General features: G+C 43.8%; 1 protein-coding gene across 1 annotated transcript in view; it reads left to right on the forward strand.

The window, feature by feature from the left end:
• The first annotated feature begins 10,446 nt into the window (after positions 1-10,446).
• LOC144696402 (uncharacterized) overlaps positions 10,447-12,082 on the forward strand; it is a 204,430-nt gene continuing 202,794 nt past the window's right edge. The window contains exon 1 of the mRNA XM_078567646.1: positions 10,447-10,879. Coding sequence (XP_078423772.1) covers positions 10,751-10,879 — 129 coding nt within the window. The 5' untranslated portion in view covers positions 10,447-10,750. The remainder of the gene's footprint in view (positions 10,880-12,082) is intronic.

Here is a 12,082-nt window from a genome sequence, read left to right on the forward strand (position 1 = left end):
GCACAGTTAAAAGAAAAACCTTGCATTTAGGTAGCACCTTTCATGACTGGGGAATATACCAAAGTGCTTTACAGACATGAAGAACTTTTGAAGTTCAGTCACTGCTGTAATGTGGGAACAGCAGCAGCCAGTTCACACACAGCAAGCTCTCATGGTCAACAATGAGATAATGACCAGACAATCTGTTATTTTAGCAGGAAGAATTATGATACTCTTCTTTGAAATAATGCTGTGGGGTCCTTTACGTCCAACTGAGAGTGCAGTCAAGACCTTGGTTTAACATTTAATTCAAAAGGCAGAATCTTGGACAGTGCAATAATCTCTCAATACTAGCACTTGTGTGCAAGTCTCTGGTGTGGAGAATGAAGCCACAAGCAGTGGACAGAGAAGCCAGAAAGCTACCCACTGAGCCACAGCTGACACTGCATATGCCTATGTTTTTTATGGTTATGGCTATGACTCATCGATGCACTACAATGATGTTACGACACACCAGAACAGGTACTTCTGTGGTTGGTATGGACCAGCCTCCTTTATGGTGAACTTCTCAATCTAGAAACCTGTTGTCTTGGGCAGGTTTTCAGTAGGTACAGTTCCTTGCTCGCAAACATGGAATGATCGTCCTAGGCTCCTGCACCGCTTGACTATGAGTGGTTTCAGGAATAAATTGGGGGTGAACCCAGAGCCCCTCAGACCACCATCTGCTGCAGGGCGACACCTGGCATGGCAGAGAGAAGCGTTCAGACAAGGAACCCTCACCTTAAGCAAAGAAAATATTAGACACACGTAGAAAAAGTAGGTTGGCAGTGAGTTTAATGAAATAATTCAATCTAGAGATTCTGCCTGAAGTTAATGCTTGACATCATTAGTGCCTTGTAACTCACTGCTGCCCATCTGTTACCTTCCATTGTTTCACAGAATCAGAATCCACACATCACTGCTAATTAAGGTCGATGTGATTGGACCAGATGTGGAATAAATCCTGCATAACATGGGAGACTAGTGGACAATGAGGATTTAAAATTGATGTTACCCATGGACAGAAAATGATTAAAATAATAGTCCCACGTTTATGTCAAACAGGGTAGGGGTGGGGAGGGTGGTGGGTGTGGAACAAGTGGTAAACCCCCACAGTGTGTTTCCAGTGGTTCTTAGATGCCTTCCTGAGGTCACGGTGTTGGTGGTCAGGACAAGGGGGGGAAATTCTACTTCACAGACTTGCAGGGGATTCCTCATGGTCATTACCCAGTAAGCCTGTTCTGAGGTGGCTGGGATGGTCAGTGTCGAGAATATCCTTCCCTAGGACCTGGTAGGAAGATGTTTAATGATCTCATGAGCAACAAAGGTGAGTACAGCTCTTTATTTCTTTCAACAACAACTTGCACTTATATGGCACCTTTAATGTAACAAACCATCCCAAGGTGCTTCACAGAAGCATTAAAAAGTAAAAATTTGACACTGGGTTAGTGAGAACAGGGGTGTTAGGGGAAAAGGATTTGGTGAGAATTAGGACATGGACAGCAGAATTTTGGATGACGTCAGGTTTTACAAACTCAGTAACACCTGTCAACCTCCCTTCATCCCCTCCATCACCACTCTCAACAATTCACAGGAACAGGAGGAGACGATTCAGCCCCTTGGGGCTGTTCAACCATTCAGTTAGTCCTGTACCTCAACTCCATTTATCCGCTGAGGTTACATGACTCTTAGTATTCTTGTCGAACAAGATCTATCAACCTCAGTTTTGAAATTTTTGTTGAACCCCAGCCTTAACAGCTTTCTTGGCAGGAGATTTTAAAAAATGTTGTGTAGAAAAAAGAGTCTCTTCATCTCCCCATCTGGTTACTTTATTAATTATCTTAAATCAATGCTCCGTGGTTACCGACTCTCTTACCAATAGAAACAGTTTCTCCCTAACTAATCTACCAAAATCCCTCATTGTTTTAAACACCTCAATTAACTCTCCTCTTAATCTTCTCTGCTCTAGGAAGAACAATCCAAGCTTCTCCAGACTTTACATGTAACTGAAGTCCCTAGTACCATTCTACTCAATTTCCTCTTGAGCCTATCCCAAAGCCTTGACAACCTTCCTGAAATGTAATGCCCAGAATTGCACACAATACTTCAGCTGAGGCCTAACCATTGATCTATAAAGTGTTGCAAATATCTAAATTCATAATTCATATGTCTTAGAGGTATAACTTTTAGTTTTAGGAATTGAATTTAAATGTAGATAGATGGAAACGTTTGATTGAGAAACTGGGGAACAATCCTGAAGTAATTGCAATTCAAACAAACCTGGGGTAATTACAGTTCAAAGGGTAACCTGTGTTTACCTAATAAGGTCAGAGTTAGAAGTGAAAAGACTTAAACAATAGATAACTCATTTCTGAGCTCAATAGGGACAGGAGGTCTACAGCTATTTCAATGAGGAATTTTAATTATTCATATAGTTCCTAGATTATTTAGAAGACATATGGAACCCTTTCCTTTATTAGCCAAAGCATAGAATACAAGAGCAGAGAGGTTATGTTGGAACTACATAAAACTGTAGTTAGGCTGCAATATGAGTACTGTGTGCAGTTCTGGTCACCTCATTCCAGAAAGGATATAATTGCGTTAGAGAGGGGACAGAGGAGATTTACCAGGATGTTGCCAGGACTAGAAAATTACAGCTATGAGTAAAGATTGGATAGGCTGGGATTGTTCTCCTTAGAACAGAGGAGGCTAAGGGGAGATTTGATTTAGGTGTATATGGTTGTGGGGGGCCTAGACAGAGTGGATGGGAAGGACCTATTTCCCTTAGCAGAGAGATTTAGGGGCAAAGGTTTAAAGTGATTGCTAGAAGGATTAGAGGGGAGAAGAGAAAAGAGTTTTCACCCAGAGGGTGGTAGGGGTCTGGAACTCACTGCCTGAAAGGGTGCTAGAGGCAGAAACCCCCCCACTCACTTAAAAGGTGCCTGGATATGCACTTGAAGTCCCGTAACCTCCAGGGCTATGGACCAAGTGCTGGAAAATGGTATTAGGCTGCGGCTAGGGCTGTCTTCAGCCAGTGCGCTTACAACAGGTGGAGTGGCCTCCGTCTGTGCTATAAATTTTTCTAAATTTTCTAAATTTTCTAAATACCTGAAAAGGGGGAATGCACGGGGATGTGGGGAGAGGGTGGAGGAAGGGGCAGTATGTGAGCTGCTCCCTAGGAGAACCAGCACACGCACGATGGGGGCGAATGGCTTTCTTCTGCGCTGTAACCATTCATTGATTCTATAATTCTATCAAAGAAGCTAAAAACACCTTTATAAAGAAGGGGGGTTTCTTAGTGGAACCAGCAAGACTGGAGGGAGGGCCATTAACACCATTGGAAATATAAATTATTCATGCGAGTCCAAGAATCAAAGGGTTGTTTTTTTGATGGTAAAAGATAATTAATTTACATTTCTGTTGGAAGCATTCCAAGGATACCTCTTTGCTATGGAGATAGGCTATACAGGGTAGTACTTTTTGTGTTTTGGGTTTGGTTCACAGAAACAAGCAGTTCAGCTTGGGATCCAGCAGAGAGAAAGAGAGAGCACGGTTTTGCCAGGAACTGTAAAGTAGCTGTGGGAGCAGACTGGGAGAAAGCAGCCTGTGTCCGTCCAAAGCCAGGACAATGGGCATAGAGGCCGTTAGGAACCATTAGGGGTACTTCTGATTTTTAAACCGCTGAGCACAAACGCAGTGAAGCCCAGGCTTGAGCTGAAAATTCTACAGTCTTGAGGTTTTGGGAGAAAGTTGAAAGATCACTTAGGCAAAAGCTAATGGAAAGATTCCCATGAGATCTCATAGCTCGGAGAACAGATGGAAAACTGAGGAGAAATCCAAGTGAATTCTGAAGAGCTGTGGCCTACTTGGTTTGATCCCAGAAGGAGAAGTGAATGAGCCCTCAAGATTTCATAAAGTGTAGGGGAACTCTTGGATACAATTAGGATATAAAAGGGGAACTGGCTTTAAACTCGACGTCTTGATGAACGATAATGTTAAATTAGTAGTGTTTGCTTTCTTTCTTTTTTATATATGCCATAAAGTTTGTTTTCATTGAAAAACGTGAAATCTTGTGTGTTTTTTCAGTTAATCACTGGGTGTTTGAGTTTCTCTTTAAGTGCTAATGGTCTCTGAGGGGGTAGTTAGAAATGGTTCAGCTTAGCTTCAGATGACGACCGATATTTTGTGTCTGGGGCATGCTGTTTGATACAATCTGCCAGTCTTTGGGACGTACGTTAGCCATCAATTGGCGCACTCTTCATGACAATGCCTCTACCAATCAGAGTCCACTTGCCAACCAATCAGCACTCTCTTCTCATATAGCATAAATTGTTGTTTTGTCCTTATTCTTATGAGGTGTCCTGATGAGTGCAAGACAAAAAGCTTCAACATGTCTCTTTTTTCAGCAATACTCGAGTTCTGTACTACCAAAGTTTGGTTGCCTTGAGGCAGCCAGTGCCATTGTGGCTGAATTCGGAGAAACCAGGGAACTGCCCAGTCCAGCATCCACCCAGAAATGGTCACAGATTAATTTCTGGAGTTGCATTTTGACTCTTTCAGAGATTTTGACAGAGTTTCTGCTAGTCGATGATCGGCCACCATTGTGTTAAATGATAATCTTTCTTTTGTGTCCACCAAGTGTCACCTTCCTAAATACCTAGCGATAATTAAATAAACACAAAAGCTTCTGGAAATATATCCACAAAGTGAAAAGGCAAGTTAATTCAGTCTATAGGTTTTCTGTTTGCACTTGTCTTACCGCATTATTAGGTGCTTTGTATTTTCTGTTCTGAGTTCAGATTTACAGCATTTCTGATTATTTTTCCTTAAAACTACTTCATCAAAGCCCCACAGCGTGTGTACTATTCCTTCCGCTCTGACAGATCCCCCACCGCCCAGGGTTAGAATACCTGTAATAGCTGGCTTAAGACTCTAGAAATGTTGACTGGTTCCCCTCCTGAAACGCATTCCATTCTTTTCTTCAAAAAAAAGGAACCAGAGGTTGTAGAAACCCCAGGACCAAAGGGAATGAGCATAAATTTCACTATTTGCCAGAAGAAGTTGGCAGTTGATTTGCATTTGGGGTGACATCCCCCGATTTTTGTCACTCAGCCCCCTCTCACCCCCTAACAGGCTGCCCTGTCAGCCTAACCTCTGGTTTCTAATCACCCCTCTACACCACCCCCCACCCCCCCACCACCTCCACTGGTTGCTGTAGCAACAGTCCAGACAAGCAGGTGATGCATTGACAGCAAACAGATGGTTTCCCTGTGGAGGTAAGCATGGGGCGAACAATGGAACCATATTGATCATATTGCTCTCTTTTCTTAGCCCCTCGGTTCTCTGGGATTCTTTCTTCCAGCAGCTCTCATTTCTCCACGGTATCCTAAAGCATTTCCCCGTGGCCAGGCAGACAGTGTGTGATTCATACCGAGCAGGGGGTTGGAGGAGGGACTGCGAGGTGAAGCTGGCATCTTTTTTGCTTTATCCCATTCAGAACGAATGTAGCAAATTGCGGGGATGCCATAAAAGCAAGTGGGGACAATTCGCTGATTTACACTAACTTCATAGCTGTCAACTAGATTCATTGCCAAGCCTGGGCCAGCAGGGGCGCAGGGAGGGGCAGGGGGATGGAATGGCGTACATTTCGTTACGGTTTCTATGTGTACAACCCGCAGGTGCCTTGCAAAACCTGGCTACAGTAAATCAGCGGCATCCTATAGGAGCCGCAGCAAAACTTTCCCCCCCACACCCTTGCAATAATGCGAGTCTATGGCCTCTTTTAACTCGTGAATAATCCAGAGACAATACTCTGCTACAAAGCTGTCTAAACTCACGTCATAGCCCTGCAGTTCAGGAGGCTCACAGGCAACTTTCTTGTTTCATCGCTCTCTATGGAAATCAGTTAATACATGTAGGAAGCTGCGACCAGGTTTTTGAACAAGTGGCCAGAAACTGTGCAGAACAATAAACCCCGTCCAATTCATTCAGACTTTGTGCTCATGGACACCTGTGCATCACAATAGTGGGAATACTGGTTATTGTCAACAAGTTCTATTTTGTATATTAACGCCTTTTTCTGATGGGCCTGTCTTTTCTTCAGTCCCTTGTTGGCCAGCAATATAATAAAGATGCAAGTGCATTTGAATGGGACCCAAAATGGCTCCTTCAGTCTCTCCTGTTCCAACAAGGCTGTACTTTTAAAGGATGGGTGCTGCTAAAAACAGAGCCAACGTATAACTCACTCATCTTCTGCTGTGAATGCCCAGCATTGACTAATGGAGAAATGTACGGTCCAGATTGTGCTGAATGTTTGCCCAGCCAAGTGACAGATTAATAGGAAGTGCAAATAGCAACAGTCTCAGTGGTCGCTTGGTGTTGAACGGGTATTCTTGACTGCTGCCAGACATTGCCGTGTTTGCTTAGAGGAAGCTGCAGCGCTGCCTGGTGGGGGTAGGGCAGCTCAGGTCAGCGCCCTTTTGTTTATCATCTCCATAGAAAGCAATTGTTTCCTCACAAGGGGTTAGCTTTACAGCTTCCCTACTCGAAGACAGAGCCCGACGCTAGCCGATCCTTCTGTCTAGCAACATCTCGGCATGTGCCAACGTGTAACAAACACAGTTTGAAAATTAATAACCAAACAGAAACAACCCTCCTCCAGTTAAAAAAAAATCCTCACTGGCAGCTACTGGAGTATTTCATTGTTGATCCCGAGTACCGTCACTATGCACTGTTATTATTTTGCACAATGAAATCCATAGGAGGGTTCAGCTTGGCGCTGCTAAAGACAAATTGGAGAGGGGAGATCTACTAAAATGGTCCCAGGGCTGAGGGACTTCAGTTCATTTGGAGAGATTGAAGAAGCTGGGATTGTTCTCCTTAGAGCGGAGAAGGTTAATCAGGAGATATAATAGAGGTGTTCGAAATCATGAAGGGTTTTGATTGAGTAAGCAAGGATAACCTGTTGCCATTGGCAGTAGTAACCAGAAGACACAGATTTAAGATAGTTGGTAAAAGAACCAGAGAGTTGATGAAGAGAATGTTTTGCTCTGAACAAATTGTTCTGATCTGGAATGTGCTGCTTGAAAGGAAGTAGATTCAATAGTAACTTTCAAAAGGGAATTGGATAAATACTAGAAAAGGAATTTTAAAAAATGCTGGGCTATGGGGAAAGAACAGGAGAATGGGACTAATTAGATAGCTTTTTCAGAAAGCTGGCAGAGACATGAGGGGTCAAATGGTTGCCTCCTGTGTTGTATCATTCTATAATTCTATAAGGAGCATTCTGACCCACATTCTCCAAGTCCCCTTTTTCCCTGCAAGAAACTACCCATCTGGTTCACTAGTGTTCTTTAGGGAACAAAATCTGCCATCCTTACCCAGCCTGGCCTACATGTGAATCCAGACCCACAGCAATGTGGTCGATTCTTAACTGCTTTCATGGATCATTAGGGATGGGCAACAAATGCTGGCCTTGCCAGTGATGCCCACATCCATGAAAGAATAAAGGATGATTCAGGTAAGTATTACTCGAGTGTTGGCCGTAGTTTAATTACTATAACCTGTCGGAGGTGCCATCCTTAGGTGTTAAACTGAGGCCTGTCTGCCCTCTTGAGGGAATGTAAAAGATCTCATGGCCACCAATATTCCTTCAAAGAAGACCAGGAGAGTTTGTCCCTTGTCCTGGTCAATATTTAGCCCTCAATCTGAAAACAGATTGTCTAGTCACTATTTCATAGGTTCATTACTTTTTTTCTTTCATGGGATGTGGGCATCACTGGCAAGGCCAGCATTTGTTGCCCATCCCCAAATGTCCTTGAACTTCAATAGACATTTAAGAGTCAATCACATTGCTGTGGGTCTGGAGTCACATGTAGGCCAGACCAGGTAAGGACAGCAGATTTCCTTCCCTAAAGGACATTAGTGAAGCAGATGGGTTTTTACCACCCCTGATTTTAGCTTTAAACTTCACCAGTTGCCATGGTTGGCTTTGAACCCATGCTCCTCAGACCATTAGCCTGGGCCTCTGGACTACTAGTTCAGTGACATTACTACTAACCACCATTTCCTCTGGGCTATAAGCTTATATGGAGCATAAACCCTAGCACAGACCTGTTGGACTGAATAGCCTGTTTCTGTGCTGTAAATTGCTATTTGTGGAATCTTGCTGTGAAAAAATTGCTTGTTGCAGGGACTACACTCCAAAAGCTACTTCATGGCTCTAAATCACTTTGGGGCATCCTGAGGTCCTGAAAGGTGCTATATAAATGAACATCCTTTCTTCATCCCTTAACTCAAATAAATACTTCAAAATTTATTTCAGCAAGCTTTCTTCTGGCTCTGCCTCTTCTACTTTTTTCCTTTCATTTCTGCGTTCACCATTTCAGCTTTTTTTCTGCGTCTCTGCCTGGACCTGTACACAGCCGACGTGGCAAACAGTGGTGAGCGTGTGCCTGAGCCTGGGCCCCACTGCTACTCACAGACTCAGAGTTCTCCTGAGCTAGACAATCAGAGGCAACACTTGGAATAAGAGGCTTCAGACAAACAGCCATAATCCCAGCTACAATGTTCAGGGCTTTTGACTGCTAGCTGCCAATGAATAAGACATACACGATATGGCAGCGTTGTTGCCAATGGTTACTACAAGCTTCGTTCTTTAAAAAAAAATAGAGCACGTTAATATTTTACTATGGCAAAGTTTTTGAGATAATGAGCAAGGCAGAACTTGAATCCTTCACCACGGAGGCACGGGTGAAGGAGGGAACAAAAACACTTATCTTAATGATTAGATTGGAACAGCTGATAATCTGTGCTGTTTCCATAGCAGCCCCCCTTAGATTCCCCCTTTAATGTAATTAGGCTGTAAGATTTATGAATACAGCAGTTGATCCATGTTCATTTTCAATTGCTGAAGTAAAAGGCTTTAGTCCAGATGTCTCTATTTACAGCATTCAAATGGCAAGAGCAGGGTCTGGGGGAGGGACAAGCAATGGTCACACTTGTTAATTCTTTACTAGGGACACTCTGTAGAGGTCTTGACTTTGACCTCAGATGCAAAGGACAGAGTCCAAGAAAGCAAGTGTCTCAATGATTGGGAGGTTGACCCGTGACCTGCTTGGGTCCCATGTTCTGCTTTGTAGGTATTTGCGTTGAAATGGAGGTCAGTCTTTATTTTATTTTTTTCAAATTTCACATTACAGTGCGGGGCGTGGAAAGAATAGGGACGACTGTGATGAGATGTGAAAGGCAAACATGCATATTGATCAAGATTTGTCCTGCCATGGCAACCGTTGAACCCTGTGACGTTATGGGGGGTGTGGGGAAATGTTTATTCGTTGATGCCGCCCCTAAAATCCACTGGGCTTTGTTTGACTTGCTATGTTACTCTTTTGAAGTCACAAGTTGATCTCTGCCTAAAGCCTCTGATCTCAGCCAGTGCCCCTGGAGCAAGTTTTGCTTCTTGTTGCTATCTGAGATCTGGTATTTGTGTATTTTTCTTTCTTACATTCCCTTTCACCAAAGGCTCAACCAGGTTGGCCAATTGCATTTTTCCTTCCATTCTTTGGCTTATTAACCATGATTTCAGTTTGGTGTTTACAAGTATTCTATTCGCTGTGGTTTCTTAGGGACAAAGTGCAAGAAAGGAAGGGTTAGCAAAGGCCATTCTAGTAGACGGGCACCATCCTTCTCAAAGGCTGCTCATTCTAACCCCTTTACTGGATGTTCCAGTCCAGAGACTAGCTCCATAATGGGACTGTTGACCTCTCTCTATCAGCTTACCTACTTCTGCAGAAAGCTATGGGAAATGCTGCTGGCCCTATTTGTTGGAGTGGTTTGGGGAGATGTTGCATGAGAAAAGAAGGAGCTTGAATTTATATGATGTCTTTCACAATCTCAGAATGTCTCAAAGTGCAATGAAGTACAGACCTGAGCAGGAAAGCTAAGCTGAGGGAATGCTGCTTTGTTGAAGGTGCTGTCTTTCGGATCATATGTTAGAACCAGGCTCTGTCTGCCCTCTCAGGTGGACGTGAAAGATTCCATGGCACTATTTTGAAGAAGAGCGGGGCAGTTGTGGCCAGTTTTATCCTTCAACCAAAATCAATAAAAAACGGTTATCTGATCATTATGCCATTGCAGCTTGTGGGAGCTTGCTGTGTGCTGACTGGGCTGCTGTATTCCCCATGTTACAAAAGTGCCTACACTTGAAAAGTGCTTAATTGGTGGTAAAACACTTTGCACGTCCTGAGGTTGTGAAAGGTGCTATTTAAATGCAAGTTCTTTGTTCTTTATTTGTTCTCTGTACAAATCTGCAGGGTGTACAATGAGGCATTTGTTGTGAAGCACATGTTAACTTATTATATTCTGTGGTGGTTCGTGTTCCAGCTAGGTGACCCTTGTAGGCAATCTGCATTCCAGTCCAGTTTAACATTTACAGACTGACTGAAGAACAGAGAGTGCAGATATTTGCTGTGTTATGAGTGGATGATCACACTGTCACCCGCCTAAATAATATTGTGCTGAGGGTACGACTGAATCGGTTCGCAAGCTCACTTTCTCACTCCCCGGCATTTCTCCGAGCGTCTGTTTCACAGCCCTCCTCGAGACTGAGATGAATCCGTGTGCTTTAGGGAGCCTGTCACTCCCCTTCCATTGCTGGGCCTAGAGCGATGGTTCCAACTCCAAGAAGAAGCGGTCCCATGGATGGTTTGGCAGCAGCTCCCGGCTGCTTCCCATGTCAGGGCAGGTGAAAAACGAGGCGTGGAATTCGGGGGGCCTGCGCTTCAAGCTACCCGGCCCACCCTCACGAGGAAAATGCTTTAAACAGCTCAGCCGCGACTCAACAAAGGTGCCTGTGTCAAAGGTAAGCTTAAATGTAAGGCTATGTTTTACCGCTGGACTTTGTGTGTGCATGTGTGTGGTAAACAAGGTCCAGAAGGCACTGTTAGGATGGAAGAACGCACATCTGTGCAACCTTGAAATGAATGCTTCTAAGTTATTTATGGTTACGAATTAGGTCGTGGCTATTGTTCAGGAGATGGTCAGTCAGTAAAACTTTTCTTTTTATGTTTTCTCTTTCTTTTAGTCTAACCTCCTTTCAGGGCTGGTTCAAGGATCTGTAACATAACATTTATTCAACCCCCACTCGTCTGAAGCCAAATGTTCGTACGGTGCTGATTGCTATCAAATTAAAGCTGAAAGACACAAGAGCCAATGTAGAAAATCATCTCAGCCAGCAGGGATTCCTCCACCATTTAGTTTGATCTGAGGTCAGAGACTCATTGTTAAGCATCTGACCCCTGATAACCTCAACATGACCACAATGCTCAGTTCCTCTCTGGGAGAACTTAATTAAAGACAATTGAATTTTCTCGCTTACATTTGTTTTTTGAAAAGGCCTTCATTTTACTGCTGGTGTTATTGGCCAGAAGGAGAGGAGAGGTCTTTGTTTTTAACTGAAAAGGTAGAGAAAACTATCAGGCTTTAGTTATACTCCCCCCCCTGATTCATTGCCCGGCTGCCAGTGACTCTTGGCTTTATTGGTAGAGAATATTCCTGACAGGTTTTCACCAAGAGCTGTTAATCAATGGACCTCACATACCGAAGAAACAGTGCAGAAAATACTTCATAAATTTCCAGCACTTCCGATGAAATGTCTCTGATTCTGGGACAAAGGAAGCTGGGGAAAGGCCTGTTTGCTTTGCTGTATATCAAATGATCTTCCATTTAAAAAGAAAACAAGTGACTTGTGAGCAGAGGGAAGGACATGCCAAGCAGTGTCTGTACATCATAAACCAATCCAGACACAAGGGGCTCACATTTCACACTCTCCTTTCAGCTAACTCTTCAAAAATAAGTCACTGGCCTGGGCTTTCTGGCCCTGCCAGTGATGGGCATCGTCGCGAGCGGGACTGGAGAATTTGGAGAGCGGCCAATGATGCCCATTTGCTGTCAGGGCCGGAAAATCCTGCCCGTTGACTTGTGGCTGTGTTAAAGGGACATGGTCGCCATGTTAACCCTTGTGGTTCTGGTCCTGCAGGGAAATTCTCTTAGGCCCTGATTTTTC

This window comes from Cetorhinus maximus, chromosome 22, assembly GCF_964194155.1.
Source record: "Cetorhinus maximus chromosome 22, sCetMax3.hap1.1, whole genome shotgun sequence".
In the NCBI taxonomy this organism is placed as follows: domain Eukaryota; kingdom Metazoa; phylum Chordata; class Chondrichthyes; order Lamniformes; family Cetorhinidae; genus Cetorhinus; species Cetorhinus maximus.